At 41.5% G+C, this 21,259-nt stretch overlaps 2 protein-coding genes across 3 annotated transcripts; one reads left to right on the forward strand and one right to left on the reverse strand.

Annotated features, from left to right (window-relative positions):
- Nucleotides 1-2,750: 2,750 nt before the first annotated feature.
- Nucleotides 2,751-8,986, reverse strand: UBL5 (ubiquitin like 5). Its single transcript, XM_089483003.1, has 5 exons — nucleotides 8,816-8,986; nucleotides 7,987-8,123; nucleotides 6,700-6,783; nucleotides 5,244-5,281; nucleotides 2,751-2,939 (listed from the first exon to the last, which is right to left on the reverse strand). Exons 2-5 carry the CDS (start codon nucleotides 8,040-8,042, stop codon nucleotides 2,896-2,898), a joined length of 222 nt encoding a protein of 73 aa, XP_089339129.1. The 5' UTR covers nucleotides 8,043-8,123; nucleotides 8,816-8,986; the 3' UTR covers nucleotides 2,751-2,895.
- FBXL12 (F-box and leucine rich repeat protein 12) lies at nucleotides 8,972-15,458 on the forward strand. 2 transcript variants are annotated; one of them, XM_089482979.1, is made up of 3 exons: nucleotides 8,972-9,096; nucleotides 12,323-12,395; nucleotides 13,922-15,458. In XM_089482979.1, exons 1-3 carry the CDS (start codon nucleotides 8,993-8,995, stop codon nucleotides 14,732-14,734), a joined length of 990 nt encoding a protein of 329 aa, XP_089339105.1. In that variant the 5' UTR covers nucleotides 8,972-8,992; the 3' UTR covers nucleotides 14,735-15,458. The 2 variants fall into 2 exon arrangements, with proteins under 2 accessions (XP_089339105.1, XP_089339097.1); XM_089482971.1 differs by lacking the exon at nucleotides 8,972-9,096 and adding an exon at nucleotides 10,756-11,348.
- The last annotated feature ends 5,801 nt before the right edge of the window (nucleotides 15,459-21,259 follow it).

Consider the following 21,259-nt stretch of genomic DNA (forward strand, 5'->3'; position numbering starts at 1 on the left):
CTTAACACTACACTCATAACAAATGCAGCAGTCAAGGTCTAGCAGCTCCAAGGCAACATTCCTTTGTGTCTTATTGCAGGGAAAAGCAATTGTGCTTAGTTTTATTGTATATGGCACATTATCCATTACAAAACATTGTGTTAATATCACTTTCAGGGAGAAGTGAACAGGGGATTCATCACTAACAGCAATGTGCACGCAAGATATGGCCCCATAGTCCTGGTCCAAGGAGTCTCACAATATAACTGTATGACCTACAAAGAGCCACGGTGGTGTAGTAGTCTGAGTGTTGATTGTTACTCTGGAGAGCAGGGTTCTAATCCCAAGTCTGCCATGAAAACCCACTGGGTGATCTTATGCAAGTCATACACTCTCAGCCTTAGAGGAAGCAATGGAAAATACTCTCAGAAAAATCTTGCCCAGAAAACCTTGTTATAGGGTTGCTCTCAAGTCGAAAATTACTTGAAGGCAAACCACACACACAAATACCACAAACACACATAAGAGGTCAGACCAGTGGTGAGGAAGTTGCAGCCTACCAGAAGTTATGTATTGGATTTTTTATCCTAGAATGAAATTGATGCTGGCTCACAGTAATAGATAAAACAAGAATGTAGCTGAAACAGAAAACAAGAGCAACTATTAAAAGAGGATTGGAAAATGCTATTCATTTTAAAAACACAATTTATTACTTTGTCCAGAAACTTGCCGATGCACTACACTAGTCTAAAAGCCAGTAGGACCTGCACTTTCCCCCTGCCCCCGCAGAGAGAAGGAAGCAGTGCCATGGGACAGGTGATGTTTTAAGCCACCTCTTCCAGAAGATCCAAAGATGGTGATGCCCACTCTGCATGGTTTCAGCCTAGGTAGTTTCAACTAACACTATCACCCAGTTAAAAATGTTGGCAACAGTGTTCTGAACTGTCACTTGGATGCAACTCACTTTTGTTTTTATTAACTGAAGAAAGCAGGAGCCAAAAAGTTTTGCAATTTATTCATTGAGCTGTTTGTATACACACACCCACACACACCTTTAGTAACTAACTGCATCCCTCTACATCCCAGAACAAACTTATCAGAAGTGCTGTTTTTAAATCCCCTACATATATTGTTGTGTGCCTACAAATCATTCCAGCTTATGGTGACCCTATTACAGGGTTTTCTGGACTGAGTGTGTGAGACTCACCCAAGTTCACCCAGTGGGTTTCCATGACCAAGCAGGGAACATTATTCTGATCTCTGGAGTAACAGACAAAAACTCAAACCACTATCCATGCTGGCTCTCCATCTATATATACAGATACAAATACACATGCATAGGTGGCTACAAAGTAAACCAACTGCACGTAGAAGGATGCAGTCTTGGATGCCAGAAGAATGCACTTAATCACTAAAAATACATATTTACTGAAGCAGTTAATAAACAGGATTAAAGAATATAGCTTAAGTAAAATGTTTCAGCTTCTGCCTTCATTTGCTAAAGATGAAACTGAGCTGCATAGTTTCATCTTTGCAAATGAAAAAGGCAGAAGCCGAAACATTTTGCTTGCTATTTTCAATCTTATTAATTGCTTCAGTAAATATATCTACATATGCACACATACCAAACCAAGCATTTGGGAATAAGTAGCTTAGAGCTGATCCCCACACTTCCTCCTCGTCTTAGTTGTACTTTTTTGGAGTATTCATAACCTTCCCAATCTTGCCATGGCTGCTTTTGCCTAATCTGGCAGAACACACACAATTCTGACCTTGCATCAGCTCTAGACAGTATAACCAATAGTAACCAATGATGGGGGCATCAGTGAGAGCGCAATGTCCCCCATCCCAAATCTAAATAGATAAGAGCTTCCTACCTGCCTATAAAGAAACTAGGGAAGAAACTGTCTTAGTGGATCAGTTCAAAAGTCCCAGCAAAAGTCATAGTGCTGTTTCCAGCCAGGTATTCCCAGCAGCAGTTCGTCCATCTCTAGAGATCAGATCACTTAGCAAAGTGAGGAAGAGAAGATGGTTAATCACCTCACAATGCCCCAACTTTCCTAATTCTACCCCAGGGATGTGGATGATGTGGTGCTCTAGATGGTATTGGACTATACTTCCCAACAGCCAGCATAGTCTGAAGAATGCTGGCAGTTGCAGTCCAAAAGTGTTTAGAAGGCCACATTATTTCTATTCCTGTTGTAAACAATCCCTTGCTCTTCTTCCCACCCTATCCAGAGACATATTAATCCATGTACCATTTAGCTGTCAATAATCTACTCTTTTCTAGAACTGTAGCTACAAAAGCTACGAAAGGATGAAGCTGTTTTACAGGCTGCCTGAATTAGTGTATGCTCCGGCTGGCAATGGCTCAGAAGGATCATTCCCAACTTTGCCAACTGAAATTGTTTTGACTTGACCCTGAGATATTTTGCACAGGAATTTTGTGTTCCATCACTGAATTACAGTTAGATCGTGTATTGTGTGATGTGTACTTTCTGTTGTCATTCCTGATAACTACAGCACCTAAAGTAAATTTACCTGTCTTCTACATGAGCTAAAACAAACTTGTAGCAATTAGGCAGCAGTGAGAAGTCTTTATCATGATTTTGTACTCCAACTCCCAAAGCTGCACTATTATATTCTCACTATCATTTCCAGAGATAATATGTTTAGAATTTCTTTGCCTGAAAGACACATCAGACACATGTTGTAATGTCACATTTATTATAAATATTTATATTTAAAAAAACAAGAAAAACACAGTCTGATACAGGTCTTCTGATTTATTGCCATAAAGAGTAAAAATACTGCTAGCCAAAGCTCATGCCACAAAACAAGCCATCGACAGTTATGTGAAATTACAAATGAAGAACAAAACAGACCATGGAAAAGGTGATATCTGCCACAACTGAACTACTGATAATATAGTTCTAGGTTCATGCCATCATGGATTTCATCTGAAAATAAGGAGTTAAGGTGAATCTCCACATCATAATGTTCAAGTTCAGTAAGTGAGCTTAATATGGAAAAGTCTACCATACTGCCAAAATGACAATTCCTTTGGAAATATCACAGATGCTGATACAATACTACACGTCTGAACTGCGAAAAACACATTCAGTGGACCTTTCTATACGCCAGGGTTTGGTTCCAAGATCCCCCGTGGATAACAAAATCCATGGATGCTCAAGTCCCATTAAATATAATGACATAGCAAAATGGTGTCCCTTATAAAAAATGGAAAATCAAGGTTTGATATTTCAAGTTTATACTTTTTTTGAACATTTTCAAACTGTGGATGCTTGAATCCATGTATAAAAAATCCGTGTATAAGAAGGGCCGGCTGTACATGCAGATTAACTCCTTATCAGGCAACAACTCACCAGATGTTGAACTGCAATCCCATCAGTCTTTATGTCTGGTAATGCTGGCTGGGACTGCTGGGACTGCAATTCAACACATCTGGAAAGCCATCAGTTGCCTGGCCAACTTTAAATGATGAATAATAGGCCCGAACAGACAGGCCAATAAAGCTGCTTCAGGTCACTTTGGAGGTATGCTGTTTAAATGATGCATGCATCCTAAGAGGCCAGAAGCCACGCCAAAGCCACACTCCTGTCCTAAGGACTGGACCACAGCTTTGACGCAGTTTCTGGCCTCTTAGGACGCATGCATCATTTAAAAAGCATACCTCCAAGGTGACCCGAAGCAGCTTTATTTTGGCCTGTCTGTTTGGGCCCAATAAGAAGTATTCACAATCATTTCACACATTACTACCTGAGCCTTTAAACTGAATGCAGAACTTTTCCTAAAGATCAATAAAGGATAGTGGGCAAATCAGGACAATCAAAGGTATCAGCAAGCACTTGGCCTATATCCAGAACCTTTTCTCCTCTTCCTTTGTAAGGCCAGCAAACATGACTTAACATTACCTATAGCATGGCTGGGTAACACTAGAAGAGAACGTTTTATTCTCCAAGACTTTTCACATGCCACGCTAAGCCTGAAAATGGGGTAGCGGGCAGATAAAATCAAGGCTGGATTCCCACCTCCACTTTTTCTTGTTAAATAATAATAATAATAATAATAATAATAATAATAATAATAATGTTTTAGTAGAGTTGGGTAGCACTGCAACTCTGAACACCAGAAAACTGCCTCCACAAAATTGAAGCTTCAGGGGGTGGGGAATACTACCTAAGTTTTTTACTGATCTGCAACTGGGAGGTCTGCAAACTGTTAAATAGACTTTAAGAGGCTATACTTGATCCACACTTGAACTATAGTGTCCTGTTTCATCCAAACTGTTGACAGCAAGATAGGAAGTGAACTTCAAATCACAGTTTTAACATCCTGGCGTGTGCTAAAGCTGTTAAACAAAGACTTCAACATTTTACGAGCCAAAATTCTATAATTAATTCAAAGACACAGCTGTGTTAGTCTCTACCAGCATGTAAAAGGAATCATTTTGTAAAGCTACAATGTGGCTAGAACAAAGAATTTAATTAATACAGGTTGACTAAAGCTTGTTCACTGAAAATTCTCAAATTCAAAGCTCAGGGGTTGATAAGTTTCATAGATCACACACACACAAGCAAACAAACACATTTTGGGCTTTCAGACTTTGAATAATATAACTTTGATTTTTTTTTGGGGGGGGGGGAGATGCAAGGTTTTTAGGGAAAGTCAGAAAAAAAAACCATACATCTCCAAAAATCAAAGTTTCATTATTCAAAATCTGAAAGCCCAAAATTTGTTACCTTGTTTGCTTGTGGGTGTGCACGTTTAAACACACGCATGTACACACACACACACACACACACACACACACACACACATATATATACACACACACAGATACAGACACACATACATGCTCTCAGGGGCGATAAGACATAGAATTCAACTTTCTTTTCAGCTTCCATTTGCCTGATAGAAAAGAGATGCAAACTATAAAAGTGGAATTCTAATTTTTGCATAAGATACAGCAAAACCTTGCTGAGATCTCCAGATACAAGGGGGATATAAATATTTTAATATGTAAAATAAATTAGGATTTTATACAACTGAGGATTTCAATCCCTAGGAAGTAGAATACCTTCTTTAACACACAACAGAAATAAGATCTACTAGCTGAGGGCACTTGTCTTTTTTGCAAGAGCCCTTGATTATAATGAGTGCTCCTCCCTTCTCTCTTGTATCCTGACCCAAACAGTTAAGCTCCAATTTTACTGACAACCACCAGGATTATTTAAGGATACAGTCTGCCAGTGACACATGGTCCTTGAAAATTGTGTACCTGTAACATTAAAAAAGGTTAATTTTAATTTGCAACACAAAGCAAATTAACAATGACAATTGTGACATAAAACATCCACCACTAACATGGTAGTTACAAAAAAAAATAATAAATTCTGTGAGCAATGGACATTATATGGACTTTTCCATGAAGATACCTCAGAAACATGCAACTTGCAGATAACACGATGGCCTGCTTGCAAGAGGAGTAGGTTTCTATGACTGTATTAAGTTACAATAAGACATTAGGTACCTGGGATGTAATGTAAGGTGGGGAATCTAATTTTTGAAATCTTAAATGGAATGGGTCAGAATATCCCAGGAGTCTCTCGTTCTATGTGCCCTACCATCTTGGGATATTAAGGTCTATGCTGTTATCTGTCTTGAATCTCATTGTTGGGACTAATGCAGAAGGACTAAGACAGAGTATCAATGAATAAAATAACAGTAATAGTAGTAATAATAATATCAATAACAACTCATCATGCTCTCTTCTGTGTTCCCACAACTGTTTCAGAGATGGAAAGCCCAAGTTCTATGTGAGTTCCTCATTCTTCCCATTTACTTCCAGTCAGAAACTGGACATAAGAAGGTATTTAAACTTTAAATACCCTGTATGGAAGTGATGTATACTTCCCAGGCAGAAAAGCTGTTGCACTAGGCTTACTCCCGACTGAATATGCATAGAACTGAACTTTGCTTTTTTTTTTTTAAGGCCTGGAGGAAAAATGTTCAGTTTGGGAAGAATTGTATCTTGGCTTCTGCCCCTTCGATTTGTTGCTTCCTACTCTCTCCGTGGTGCCACCATCTTTGCACTGCCGATTACTAGAACACTGTCCCAGGATCCTTACTGAATTGGAATCTGGCCTGCCTCACTCTGAATGAGGCAGTTCAAAATGCCACCAATGAGGAACAGAGCCTTTGTAGTGATAGCAGCTCCCATAACTGGTGGCATACTATCCTTCCTTTTAGAGGGAAGCAAAATCCCTTTTCTCACTTTTCTGATTGATTTTCTCTGAAATTCTGGATTTACAATACTCTGCCAATAGTATGTGTTTAATGAGAATACTTTTAAAGTATTTCGTTTATATTGCTTTTTGGTTGTTTTTTTAATTGTGTGAGAATCATTTTGGCTGGGAATCAATAAACCAATAACAAAAATAAATAAATAAATATGGGAAGGAAAAAATGTCAATTTAAAAACATCAGTATCAAACAATAAAATGTATTTTTGTTTGCAGTAATGTGTGGCAAGCCAGGAACTACAAATGCTATCTATACACACACACACGGGTCTCTTATATTCAACAGAAATACTGTGTTGAACTGTGGGCCCTTAGGACCAGAAAATGTCATGCACAATTCTTCCAGAGCAAAAGAACCTTTGCTTTTTGCAATCCTTTCCTCATTTCTACTCACCATTTCTTCAGCACAATCTTGTCCCACCGGGTACCAGTCTGGGCAGCAATGAGTTTTTTCAGGTCCCGAATGGTGTCATCAGAGCTGGGCAGTGGTGCCAGTTAAGCAAAAAGTGTTTCAAATGGAGACCTCTCTGTCACTAGCACTAGAGAGATTGTCTTGTTTTCTAGGCTACTGATTTCCTGTGACTAGGATGCAATTGAGGTTGTGCATATATATATCCCCATCCCTCATTTCTTTCTCTGTGTCCTCCCTACTCCCAACATATACCTCCTTGAAATCATTCTATCCTGATATCCCTAACGCTTGTAGAGAGAGAGAAAAATGTAAGCATCTGTTCTAACCTACCTTACTCAGCGGGGGTAACATTTAAACCTATTAATCCAAACACCTTGAACAAAACAACTTCCAAATAAAGTAGCCTTTTCCCTCATCTTTCAACAAAAAACATTTATCAAATCAAAGAAAGGTAATGCCTGTGTTACTTCACATCAGCTGCACATTTCTTGCTCCTTTAAAACTTGCTGCCCTCAGAATGGAAATTTCCTCTTTAACACCTAATGCCACCTCCACCTATCTTACACTGTGTTCATTGTGTACAAATCTCCTCCATAAAACCTTTGGCTTACTCCTTTTTTTTAAGGCGTGGGGAATCTGTAGCCTCATTATGCTTGAACTTCTGCTTTGTGAACTAACTTGGATGACAACAAGGATTCTAGTCACAATGGAGACCATATCATATTAAGGGTCATCCTACCCTTGGGAGTAAAGCAGAAGGGGTAATGAAGAAGTCTTTCTGCAAGTCACAGCAGCTCTAGGCAACATAGCCAATGTTGATGAATGCTGCGAACTATAGTCTAACAAGATCTATGGTGTGAAACATGTGCATCAAGGGTAGGTAAAGCCCCCTTCCTTGGGAGCTTGGGGACAGACTGTCATCCCCATTCAGAAACATTTTTTAAAAGGACATTTTGGGGGTTGAGGAGGTAATTTTGTTACTTTTAGGGTTTTTCCTGGAAGAGGCAAAGCTATTATTTCAAAAGGAAGTGACCATCCAGTCAATTTCTTTGCCACTTCCTATGTCTAAACTGACAACATCCGTGTGAAAACATGTTCCTATTCCAAGTGAACAGCACTCATGGTAGACCCTTCAGTTGTTAAGTATTTCCTTTGTTATATGTCGGGAGTCCTCACAAATAGAAACACAGACATTAAATGTAAGGCTAGGCAATACCATCCAGCCTCCCCTGGGCGCACAGACAGTATAGATCTTTGTGCCTTGGATACTTGCACTTGACCCTCACTTTCTTGCCCAGACGATCATTGCAGACCACTTCAATCATCCCGATCCAGCGTTGAGAGCAATGAGCGCAAGAGAAACTCCTCCTGAGCAAGGAGACCTCTAGTCCCCTGCCTTCACTGTACTGTTGGGAGAAAGACACAGGGGAAAAGCTGGTTAACAGGGCGCTTCATATAGATATGAATTTTTCTTTGTTTTAAAGCACAGTCTCAGATGTCTTATTTCAGACTCCTGCTACTCACCTGAACTGCACAGACTATCTCCCTGTCTCACAACATTTCCAAAATGGTTTATTTGCCACTTATCTTAACCTGTTCTTTTCCAAATGATTTTCCTGCCCAAAAGAGGGGACCTGAAATGTAACGGTGAGACTGCCATTACGTCAATAAGCAGGAGGCTTTCTTCCAGCTGAGAATGGCTAGCAAGAGAAAGATTCCTGTGGCCCCATACACAGCAAATGGACATAGGATACATCTGTCAGCCTTTAAGGTGCCACAACAAACACACAGGATCTCTCCTTTGGAAGCCATTCTGGCTCAACCGTTATCTAGCAGCACAGGAGAACGTAGTCCCTGCCCAACAGTGTGGCAAAAAGGGCCTGAATAGCCAGGACAGGGCACAGCTTCGGTGGCCATAGAAACCCACGCCCCTCCAGCCTCAAGGGAGCCAATGGGCAACCTCCTCTGGACAAGGCTTGCCAGGAGAGCCCCATCATAGCCTTAGGGTCGCCAGAAGCCTGAAGCCGTTCCTCCAGCCCCAGAAAGGACTCCTTCCTCCGCCACTTTCCCGTGAAGGAAGCACAAACACCCGCCTCACCTTCCTGCGAAGGGAGAGCTTTTGGAGCCCCGCACAACCGCCTCTTCTTCACACAGCACTGCAGCAGCCTCCCACACAACAGACAAAAACCGGAAACGGAAACGTGCGCGCCGGACACCGGAAGCGGAAGCCGGGCCAATCGAGACGCCATTCCTAGAACAGGCGGAAGAGCGAGTGATGGTGATGGCGATGGCGGCGCCGAGCCTCTCCGCTCTCCCAGACTCTCTCCTGCTCCAGATTCTGGCCTGCCTGCCCCCACGTGACCGAGTGGGCGGGGCCAGGTGAGTGCCGTGACTCCGCCCACGCCGCGCTTTGGTTCGTTCGTTGGGCGTCCGTTAGTCCCCCCGCGCCCTTCAATCCCGAGGGTTTTCCAACGGCCGCCCGCAGGGGGTTGCTGCGCTCCCATTGGTCGACGCTTCTCGATCTTCCATTGGCCAGCCGCTTTGGACTTCGCTTCCCAGAAGCGCCAGCCAGCGTGGCCCTATAGCGAGGGGCTCTGGGAATTGAAGTCCAGATTCCGTTTATGGGGAATTATACCTTCCCGTTCAGTCCCGCCCCTTTGAGGCCCCGTCCCGGTCGCATCTTCCAAGAGGCTGATGGGAGTCGTAGTCCCGTCCATCCGAAGTAGGAGCCACTTGGAGACTCACTGCAAGAAAGGAGTTGGCAGCATGAGCTTCCCTAGACTTAAGCGTACTTCCTCAGATGCATGGGAATTGTAGTTTATTGTGGCACCAGAGCTCTTTCTCACAAAACTAGAATTCCCAGGATTCCCTAGCACTGAGCCAGGGCAGTTAAAGCGGTCTCAAACTGGATTATTTCTGCAGTGCGCTTGCATCCGAACACGTTTCTATTTGGCACAAAGCTTCCTGAGCCCCCTTCATGTCAAAATAAATATCTTAAAAGTATTATTAGAAGGACTGAAAGATTCTTTGGTTGGTTTTAATGGTCATTTTGATGAGAGTTGAAATAAGTTCCAATTCGTTTTATTCAATTCTCTTTACTCTTATTTGCAAAAGATCCGCCATTTTCACATGGCGGGGAATTTCCGGGGATTTTGACTGAACATTCCGGGTAATATTGGGGAATTCCGGGGGTTTTGGTAAAACATGCCCGGAATATCCTCGAGGCTGGTCGGTGGCAGCGCTGGGGCTGAGGGAGCCCCTGCTCCAGACTCTCAGCCCTTGGCTCCTCTGGATACTCGCTTTGACCACTTTATCTCTTCCTGGGATGCTGCTGATAGCATTTAGTATTAAGATCAGCATTATTATTATTAATTTATTATTTATGATTTATTATTATTATAACTTTATTATTTATTATTATCTTCATTATTGATTTATTATTTATGATTTATCATCATTATTATTATCAATTTATTATTATTATAATCATCATTAATGTATTATTTATGATTTATTATCATCATCATCATCATCATTGTTAATTTATTATTTATAATTTATTATCATCATCATTATTAACTTATTATTTATGATTTATTATTACCATCACCATCATTATTAATTTATTAATTATTATTTATTGTTATCATCATTATTAATTGTAGTAAATTATTAATTATGATTTATTATCATTATTATTAATAATTTATTATTTATGAATCATTATTATTATAACCCCCCCCCCACCATTCCCTTCTCCTTTTGTGTTGTGTCTTTTTACATTGAAAGCCTGAGGCCAGGGAACCATCTATTATCTCCTCTGTTGTAAGCCACCCGGATTCCCAGGGATTGGGCGGCATATAAATAAATCCTATTATTATTAATTTATTATTATTATTATCATCATTATTAATTTCATTTTTATGCTGCCTTCCACACAGAAAAGATTCCAAGGTGGCTCACAAAACTGAAGTATTTAAAAAAAAAATACAATAAGAGTTTAAAAACAATTAAAATCACCTACTTAAAACAGTATAAAATTAACACAAAAACATACAAAAGCTAAAAATAAAACACACACACCATATAAAACATAACTAAAGTGCACACACCCCCACCCTGTCATAATTACATATTAAAAAGACTGCCTAAATAAAAATGTTTTTGCTTGCTGGTGAAAGAAATGTATTTCTTACCTCTCTCCACGGAACAACAACAGTTAACAGACAAATATCATTTAAAACACCAATTTGAAAAAAGGACATATAAGATGTGTAGACATTAAAACAATCCACCTCTAAAGTTCATCATTGTGTAATCTTGATTTGCTGTACTACATATCCTTTATTTCCTTGTAACCCACCTCGATCTGTAGGGAGACGCGGGATGAAAATAAATTATTATTATTATTATCATCATCATCATCATCATCTTTTAAATTCAGTGTATTCAGCTGTCGATTCTTCCTGCAGGTCATTCCTCAGTATGGGGGCAGCTGAAGAAAAAGTCCTCCAGCTGACCGTTGCCAACTTAGTCTTGATTAGCAACAACAGCCTGTGTAACTCCTTTTTCAAAAGGATGCCAGCCAGAGCCCTTACTTTGGGGAAAGGAGATTTTCTTGCTTTTCTCAGGTGCTATTTGTGGTGCTTTCCCTCCTGCTTTGAGACTGACGGTTTAAAAGGGTCAGACCTTGATAGGCAATCAAGGCAGATTGTCAAAGGGCTGATGTGTGTCCCTTCACAGCAATACAATAACATCCCAAATCCACAAAACAGTGATACCTTTATTGGAACAACCAAAATGCACAACATACATGTTGCAACATGTACTTTGTGTGTTTTGGGACTGGCCCTCTAAAGGGATCACTGCTGTGTGGATTTTGGATGCTGTTGTTACATGGCCAACACAACTAGCCCTGGATATGTTTTCAGAGCAATACATTTGCCCAAGCCGTGCAGAAGGGCTGCTCTCTAACAAAACCTATACACCTGCAGTTGACTAGTTCAGGACCCTACTCAGTCCTGTTGCCTCAAAGGTCTTTTGCAGTGTGGTGAACTCCCCACAGTCATATTTGGGAGTGCAGTTCCTTTCATCCAATAAAAATCAATAGAGACACTGTTATTTCTATTTGGCTTGCCTAAGTGGGAAGGAATACAAACTGCACCTCCAGGAATGTCTGAGGTGGAGGCGTCCTTTGTGATCCTGTTGCCATAATGTCCCTAAAGTCCCAAAAGATTAACAGTGGCCCCTTTCATACCATAGAATTCTTTTTTTCCCCTCCCTTCCCTCCTAAAAAAGCAAGAATAAAAGTGTGCTGTTTCCCAAAGGTATTGTGAAGACTTGTGAGAACCATATTTTCAAATCTTTTTTTGCCTAGAGTTTCTAGCTGCAAAACAGAACTGGGTTGTTGTTCCTTTAAAATACAGTTCTGTGGAGGGCATTCATTTGGTGTAGCCTACACTGCCAACTACATTGTTGTTGCATAAAAAGAAGGAAGGGACCAGGGGGAATATCTGCTTCTTCAGATCCTCTCCATTGAAGCACTGTATCCCTGCCTTTAGGTGAGAAATGCTAACTGATGATGGCTGGTCTGTTTCTTCTTCAGGGTCTGCAGGAGGTGGCGTCGCTTGGTGCGCGACAAGTGGCTGTGGAGACATCTGGACCTAACTTCTTACAAGGCAAGAATGGTCAAACTCCATCTTTGGATAATTTTCTTGATCTCTGTGAGAAAAGACAGTCTAGGTAGGGATCAAGACACTGTAGGTGAAATTCAGCTAAAAGCAAAACAAAAAATGACATTTTAAAACTAAGATCTGGTACACTGAAACTAAGTGATCAGATGGATAGGTAAAAAGACTTTTGGGTAACCCATATAAGTTATGAGAATTAAGAGAAATAATATAAATGGACCAGTTTTACCAACGCTGTAATTGTAAATTATTCTGAGTCCGTTATTTGGAGGAAAGAAGAAAATAGGCAGGGTACTGAGGCACTGTCCCCAACCACTGGAGTCTCATCCTAAACTTGCCTATTAGAAAATAAGCCCTATAGTGGGAATTAATTCTGAAGAAATATACATAGCTTTGCCCTGTTGTGCAGTTACTCTGTCAGCTTCCAAACACCATTACATATAAACATTCAGGAAGGTCTAACACTGTGGAGGAGTTGGGTTTTTCTGATGATGTTATCCTTTTCTTATGAAAACTTAAGAGTCTCAAGATTTTGAATCCAATATCTTCCCCTGAAGCAGGACTTAAATATGGGGCTAAAAAATTGCAGAAATTATATTGCTAACTGCAAAGCTGGTTGCAGCCATGTCACTCTTTGCCTTCATGTTTGTACTGGCAATTTGCTCCTTGTTCTGTAGTTGCTCTGTGTTGTAGGTCACAAAGCATGCCAAAGCCATCTTGAATTCACAGTATATATGTATTATACAAAGCCCACATCCATATTTCTTGATACTGCCATGAGAAAGCATCTAAGCTACAAATGTATTTATCTGAAGAATTTTCTAACTAATCAATCCACTCACTAAACTACAATGCCCATGCTTTTAAGAGGAGCCCAACATAAACAGATTTAGTTTACATATACCTTCTTTACCAGGCTATAACTCCTCCATCCCCACATCCTATGTGTCTCTTTAGGGCCACCCAATCCAGTCCCATTCCCAAATTTCCAATCAAGAAAGAGGAAAAATTCTGGAAAACAACTACTTCTTCCTCTTTTTCTTTTTTAAAATTAGGTTTTGACTTTTATAAGTAATGTGAAATCTGAATACTGTGCATCCTTATCCTGTGTACATGTTAACTTAGAATGTATGTCCTGCTGAATGGAAAGGGTCTTTAACCCAGATCCATGACTACAGGCTTGTAGCCTGAGGCTGCATCCATAGTTCAGAAATAATCCAGTTTGACACCACTTTAATTGCCATGGGTCAATGCTATGGAATTCTGGGAACTAGTTTTGGGAGACATTTAACCACCTCTGTGAGTGAGCTCTATTGCCACAAGAAATTACAAATTCCAGGATTCCATAGCACTGAGCCATGGCAGTTAGTAGTGTCAAACTGGATTATTTCTGCAGTGTGGATGCAGCCCGAGTGATGGTTTTCAACAATTAAAGCCTTCCCCTCCTCTTAAATCCACCTTACTCATGTGACATTTAATCTACATGTCTTCTCTGTTGATTCCTTTTCTCCCAGCTGTCCTCCAAAGTCTTATGGTATCTGCTGAGGAACCATCTCCGGGGCACTGTGCAGACCTTGAAGGCACGGGGATCTCTTCACTCCATTCGGAAGCAAGAAGTGTTTACCCCAGCACTGATGCAGGCCTTGGACAAGCAGTGCCCTCATCTCCACAGCCTATGCCTGACCGAGACAGACCTCCGCTCCCTCTCCTATTATTGTCTCCCCTCCTCTCTCATGACCCTGGAGCTGAACTGCTGTGAGATCCCTTCAGTGTGGTTCCATGTGCCAATACTCAATCAAGGGTGTTCGCCTTTCCCAAGGATCCAGCATCTGATTATCCGTAACGTCCCTGCTTTCTCCAACCAGCACCTCGTCAATATTGCAAGACAGGGCACTCTCAAGACTCTTGTCCTGTCTGAGACCTACCGGGTAACAGATATGGGGATCCAGACAGCAGCACCCCATCTGGGAGACCTCACGCACCTCGTCTTGCGCCAGTGTTGCATTGGCGATTCAGCCATGCACTTCATTGGGCGCCATATGAAGTGCCTGAGCTGCTTAGGCCTTGGGGGCAGTTCTTCTCTGACAGATGTAGGTCTTCCTTGCTTGGCCAGCTTGCCAGTCTTGGAGAGCCTCTGTCTGGAATCCTGCGGCAGGCTTTCCCCGGAGGCCATTTTGGCTCTTGGGCAGGTGCTGCCCCAGCTCAAGCATCTTGATTTAAGCAGGACAGAGTTTGACAGTGGGATGATTCACAAAATCCAAGCAGGCTTACCTAGTTGTGTGGTGGCCAGCACCACTTCCAGTGCCAATTCCAGTGCTGGATCATAGCCGTTAGCATGTTCAACCCATGCCTATTGTTGAGAAGGTCAGAAGATGGCAGTACTGGGAAGCATCTGCTTAGCCATATCCTGTTCTTTGGAGGCAGAACAAAGCAAGTACCTTTGAAAGTAGATTCTGGCACACCTCAATGGATGATGCTGTTTCTCAGACCGCATTCCCAATGTTGATATTGCAGGTTCCCCTGATTTTATTGTGAAGATTGGGGAATGAAATCAGGAACAAATAATAGCTGCAGTAACAAATACTTGAAGGCTGCACTAAATACATACCTACCTTTACACTCTCCAAATTTCCATGCAAACTCATCTCTGGATCCTGGGTTCATGATTCAAAGCAACTCTGTCCCAATGCAACCCATTCTTTTCACCTCCTACTTTTTTTAATGACTTCAGGAAAATGTGGCCTTTTTATTAATGAATAGTATATGACTGCACATCTAAAATGGAGGTACCTTTTTTAGACTTGACAAGTCTTATTATACCAGTCTGTTTTTAGAACACCGGGTTCTCTGCCTGGTTTGTCAGCTCTTCAAAATAGCACATGTAGATTTTTGCCATTAATAAATTACCTGAAAGCTGTATTTTAAGATTATTTTCTGATAATTAATGTGCCTCATTGATTAGCTTTTAAACCATAGTTAATGAAATGGCTGTGTTTTTAGATAATGTAATGAAATGTATTTTATTTTAATTTTTGAATAAAAGTAAATTGGTATCTCTCAGTGTTTGCAAGCTTCACTGGATATCCTTCAGGCTCAAAAACTGAAACAGAGAGACAGAGTGTCTTTTGATGTTTAAGAGTTCGGGTACGATGGCAGAGTGCAAGGGTTTGACAGATCTAATTCATTCTTGTTGGCTTGTAGAGAGCTAATGGACTGAGACTTAACTCAAGTTCTACTTCCAGCAAAGGTAAAACTTTCCTTTGGAGTACAATTGGTAAGTTTTACCTACACAGCACTAAAATGTTTTTCCAGATGTAACAGTACAGAGACTTACTGAGAAATTCAGTGTTTTCTGCTTAGAAAGGGACAGCTTTGCACTGGATAGGGCGGCCTGGATCTCAAGGGAAATTACTTTTCTGTTGCAAATAGAATGCTGTTGTTGTTGTTGTTAATTGCCCTCGAGTCGATCTCGAAACATGGCAACCCTGTGATTAAGACATCTCTGAGATTCCCTGTCCTCCATTGCTCTGCTCAGGTCCTGCAAACTCATATCCATAGCTCCTTAACAGAGTCCATCCATCTAGCATGCAGCCTTCCTCTCTTTCTACTTCCCTCCACTTTTCCTAGCATTATTGTTTTTTTCCAGCTTGGGTTTGTTTTCCCTCATCCAGCCCATTACAGACTCAAGACAGGTGTCCAGAGAAGAGATGCGCTGGGCAGGACACGTTTCTAGGATGAAGGACCATCACCTCCCAAAAATAGTATTCTACGGTGAACTCACCACGTAAGAGGGGCGCCCCAAAGAAGAGATACAAAGACTTCCTGAAACAATATCTCAGGCTTGGCCAAATTGATCACCAACAATGGTCCGCCCTGGCCTCGCATTGGGAAGCATGGAGACGCACTATCCACAATGCTGCAGCCTTTTTCGAAAGCTCACGGCGAACGAGTCTCGAAGAGAAACGACAACACAGAAAGAACCACAACCCGGAAACATCACCCAAAGAGACTTTCTGCTGTGCTTTCTGCAACCAGACCTGTTTGTCCCGGATTGGACTTTTTAGTCACCAACACGCTTGTACAAAGCGCGGGATGAGTCTTTCCTGAATCTTGGTTCGCGAAGCAAAGCCCGAGAGAGATTTAGTGGTGATTACGGCATTAGTAGCCATACTCTCTAAACAGCTGGTGAATCATCATAAGTTGGTAAAAGCTATCCATGCTACCTGTCCTTTCACTAGGAGAATCCCCAAAGGTACAAACATGGTCCTTCATGGGGAGTTTCAACCATCCAGACTGTTAAATCCTCTCACCCAGATCTTTTAGATTTCCATCCCACAATCTCTGTATCAACTGGATTACATTATGGCTTGTTCACTCTCTTCTGCCCTACAATCATAAATCATGGGTTGCTGAAACATAGGGGGTGTACAGATGAAAAGAAAGGGGCGGCCAGAAGCCACCTCTTTCTCCTCCGGATCGTTGCCACAGCAACTGCACAGGCACAGCAACGATCCGCTCTAAAAAGGAGCCGTGAAATTCAGATCCTTTCCGTGTCGCTGCCAAGCCACCATTAGCACCCTGGACCGGCGTGGTGTTGTCTCTTGTGCGCCATGCCATTTGGACTGTGGTGCAAAAGAAACGTCATCGGCACGTGTGCCATTTGGATGTACACATCCCTAAATGGCGCCAGGAGAGCATGGAGAGTGCGGACGCTCCACTGTCCAAAGCCCTAATTTCGGGCCCAGGCCGCCGCATAAGCAAAAATTTAAAGTTGGCTCCTTCTGAACACACCAGTGGTCAAGTTAAACTCCTGTCAGATTCAGATGAAACAAGCTTTGTTTAATTAAAAAAAGTTTATTGTAATGTCCACAGGTATTCACAAGTAGTGGTTTGACAAACCAATTTTTTTGTTCTCGCCCATTGAGAATTTGATAAGAATTTTTTTAAAAAAATACTCGTTTCACAAGTCCCACTTTCAAAAGGTTATTCTGTCTCTCTCTTTCAGCCGCTAGAGAAGTATTTTTCACAGATTTCCTGAATGAAAATAAAAGACAAGTCGAACATTTACGTTAATTATGTGTGCTGGTGCTAATTTTATTTGCATTTCAAACTCAATTACCATGTCAAAAGGAAGTTTGACAGAGGTTTAAAGAACATTCCTCTGCTTGAAAAAACCTGAAGGCACACACACAAAAAGAAAGAAAAAAACCCAATCTCAACAAATAAACTTTGATTGAAGCCCCAACAAGAAATGGTAGACTTGGGGAGACCCTCAAGGACCATCCAGTCCAACTCCCTTCTCCTATGAAAGAATACATAGGAATACATGGGATCCTAGAGGACATGTAGTCTGACCTCCTGTTCAACATCAGGATGGCACAGGAAGATGTGATCAACGAAGGGTTTTCTGGGCATAAAGAAGGTTTTGCCATAGGCTGCCCCTGGAGCTGAGACAGTGTGACCCTCACAGAAGAGGTGGGGTGGGGTGGCAAATGGCAATGCTCTTCTGCCAAGCAGGAATTATCACAAAAGAGAAGAGGAGGGGTAGGGTGCAATGGCAGGGATTCTGCCATGGATAACACCTAGCATTTGAAGGGATTCCCAGGGGTCATCTTGTCCAACTGTCTTCTACAATGAAGGAATACCTAGGATTATAGGGTTGAGTTGAAGCTGAGAGCATATGACTTGCCCAAGGTCACCCAGTGAATTTCTATGGTGAAGTGGAAGGCTAGAGTTCTAATCCCAGCTCAGCCATGTAAACCCACAGTCTGACATTGGGTAGGTCACACTCTCTCACTCATGGATATTCTGAACTCTCCTTGCAAAAATAAATAAATAATAAAATGCATGATAGGTTTACCTTAGCATCTGTCCTATCCTGTCCTATACTATACTATCCACCAGACATGTGCATAAATCCTATATTCATGCAACTGGATCTTTGACATCTGTCCTGTCCTGTCCTATCCCATCTTATACTATCCTGTCCTATACTATACTATCCGCCAGTCTTAGATCCATGCAACTGGATCTTTGACATCTATTCTTTCCTATCCTATCCTACACTGTCCTATCCTGTCTTGTCCTATCCACCAGACACATGCATAAATTCTAAATCTGTGCAACCAGATATTTGACATCTATCCTGTCCTTTCCTATCCCATCTTATACTATCCTGTCCTATACTATGCTGTCCGCCAGTCCTAGATCCATGCAACTGGATCTTTGACATCTATTCTTTCCTATCCTATCCTACACTGTCCTATCCTCTCCTGTCCTATCCGCCAGACACATGCATAAATTCTAAATCCGTGCAACCAGATATTTGACATCTATCCTGTCCTGTCCTATCCTATCCGCCAGTCAGAGATCCATGTGACCGGATCTTTGACATCTATCCTATCTTGTCCTGTCCCGTCCTGTCCTATCCTCTTCTATCCTGTCCTGTCCTATCCTATCCTATACTATCCTGACTTATCCTATCGTGTCTTATACTATGCTATCTGACAGTCCTAGATCCGTGCGACCGGATCTTTGACATCTATCCTGTCCTGTCCTATCCTATCCTGTCCTATTCTATCCTGTCCCATCCTGTCCTGTCTTGTCCTATCCTATCCTGTCCTGTACTATACTATCTGCCAGACACATGCATAAATCCTAAATCCGTGCGACTGGATCTTTGACATCTATCCTGTCCTGTCCTGTCCTATCTTATCCTGTCCTATACTAACTTCCAGTCCTAGATCTGTGCAACCAGATCTTTGACATCTATCCTATCCTGTCCTGCTCTGTCCTGTTCTTTCCTATCCTGTCCTATACTATACTATCCACCAGACATGTGCATAAATCCTAGATCCATGCAAACAGATCTTTGACATCTATCCTATCCTGTCCTATCCTATCGTATCCTGTCATGTCCTGTCCTATACCATCCTGTCCGATACTATACTATCCAGCAGTCCTAGATCCATGCCAATCTTTGACATCTATCCTATCCTGTCCTGTCCTATACTATCTGCCAGACACATGCATAAATCGTAGATCTGTGCGACCGGATCTTTTACATCTATCCTATCCTGTCCTATCCTATCCTATCATATACTATGCTATACTATCTGCCAGTCCTAGATCCATGTGACCGGATCTTTGACATCTATCCTATCCTGTCCTTTCCTGACCTATCCTATCCTGTCCTGTCCTGTCCTCTCCTGTCCTGTCCTTTCTAGACAATGTTGTAACAAATACGAAATTACTTGTTAAATGCTTAAGTGTCTTGGATTCCTTCTCTACAGTTAAATTTCAGAAACCAGTTGCAACAGTTTCTGAAACTGAAAAAGACTGCAAGTGACTTGTTTTTAAAGGAGAACCAACATATCTGAAAACAGCATAGCAGGGGAAGGAGAAAGAAGCCCCATTTTGCTTTGGAATTTGTCAGATGCTCCTCACCCCGTTGGACTAGAAAAATGTCTTTAAATAAATGTGAACATTCTTGATATCTGTACCATAAGACAAAAAAAGTGTTTTACAGAATGTGATTGCTGCATCATCCAGAAAACTGCCACCCTTAACTGTCCTCCAGATCAGAACATATTGTAATGTTTATATAGCCTAAACCAACAACAGCTATTGATTTTGATTCCATTGTTGATGGCTGCCAACTGTCAGAAGACTGGAGGTAGAGGGAAATTTTTGGCTTCTCCTCCTGACTTTGAAGGCTCCACCTCTTGCCTTTTCCTCTACTAGTCTATATTAAAGCCAGAACAATAACCTCCTCCTGCCCCTGCCCTGTTATTTAACATCTATTTTAATTTTCTGGGAAATGTTTTCCAGAGATTTGATCTCCAACATTTCACAGATGAAAGCTGGGACACATGTGGACTAGCAACATGAGGGTGTTTTCAAAATGGCAAACGTTATTAAAGAGGAAGATCAGACAAGCTAGTAGAGGATGCAGCAATTTGCATTTGCCTGAAACTACTGGGAAGGGAAACATTCCTCTCTTCTTCCCTCCTCCTTGAGTTAATGGAGTTTCACTTTGAACTCTGTTTGTGGCAAATAAAATATGCTGAAGCCAAAGGGGGAAAGTGGGAGGAGGAGAGAGCAATTGGGATATTTTAAAAGCAGCTGAAAAAAATGGCACAGCAGAGGATTCGTTGTAATAGTCACTGCCAAATCAGGACAGTTGGACGGTATTTTGGTGTGCTATAATATCAGTGCATTAATCACACACTGCTCTGGTCTCTTGCACATGGCCCAGTTATAGCACTTCGATATCACTTTAACTGCCATGGCTTCATCTTATGGAATCCTGGGATTAGTAATTTTGTGAGGCATTTGGAATTCTCTGTCAGTCTTGCCAAACTACAAATCCCAGGATTCCACATGATGCAGCAATGGTAGATAAAGTTATATCAAAGCACTAGAACTGTTTCATGTGAAAGAGACCTCATTCTTCCCATTTACATCAGGTAGAACTCATAACAATCTCGAACAGATATATGGACTCAGAAATTGAATGGATCAAAGCCAACAAAGCAATGCTTAGTCCAGATCCAAATGGGATACAATTTACTCAACAACTGAGGTTTAGCCTTTGCAAATGAGACTGCATCCTGGGTAAGGTTTGTAGATCTGAAAAGCTGTGAGAGCCAGCCTTGCAGATCAATGCTCACCAAGTTTCTGTAGATTTTTGTACCTTTTTATCTGTTTTAGCTTTTTTTACCAATTATAGTTTTTTCTGGAATGCCCTGTTATGTTGTGCTACCTTTCCAGAAACGATAGCTGATACAACATACAACAGCTAGGCTGCGAACTGCACCTGGGTTACTGTTTTGTTCCCAGGCACAATTCAA

The sequence above is a fragment of the Sceloporus occidentalis genome, unplaced genomic scaffold (assembly GCF_023333645.1).
Source record: "Sceloporus occidentalis isolate IW3139 unplaced genomic scaffold, rSceOcc1.0.p SCAF_1, whole genome shotgun sequence".
Taxonomy (NCBI): Eukaryota; Metazoa; Chordata; class Lepidosauria; order Squamata; family Phrynosomatidae; genus Sceloporus; species Sceloporus occidentalis.

Bases quoted from the DNA above. Each gene is read 5' to 3' on its own strand.
- UBL5 (XM_089483003.1), bottom strand. From the start codon at position 8,042: ATGATTGAAGTGGTCTGCAATGATCGTCTGGGCAAGAAAGTGAGGGTC. The intron at 6,784-7,986 runs GTATCCAAGGCA...ACCACTGCCCAG, and splicing joins AAAGTGAGGGTCAAGTGCAA to CTCTGATGACACCATTCGGG. The intron at 5,282-6,699 runs GTGAGTAGAAAT...TTAATGTTACAG, and splicing joins AAGATTGTGCTGAAGAAATG to GTACACAATTTTCAAGGACC.
- FBXL12 (XM_089482971.1), top strand. From the start codon at position 11,104: ATGAAAATAAATTATTATTATTATTATCATCATCATCATCATCATCTT. The intron at 11,349-12,322 runs GTGCTATTTGTG...TTTCTTCTTCAG, and splicing joins GATTTTCTTGCTTTTCTCAG to GGTCTGCAGGAGGTGGCGTC. The intron at 12,396-13,921 runs GCAAGAATGGTC...CTTTTCTCCCAG, and splicing joins TGGACCTAACTTCTTACAAG to CTGTCCTCCAAAGTCTTATG.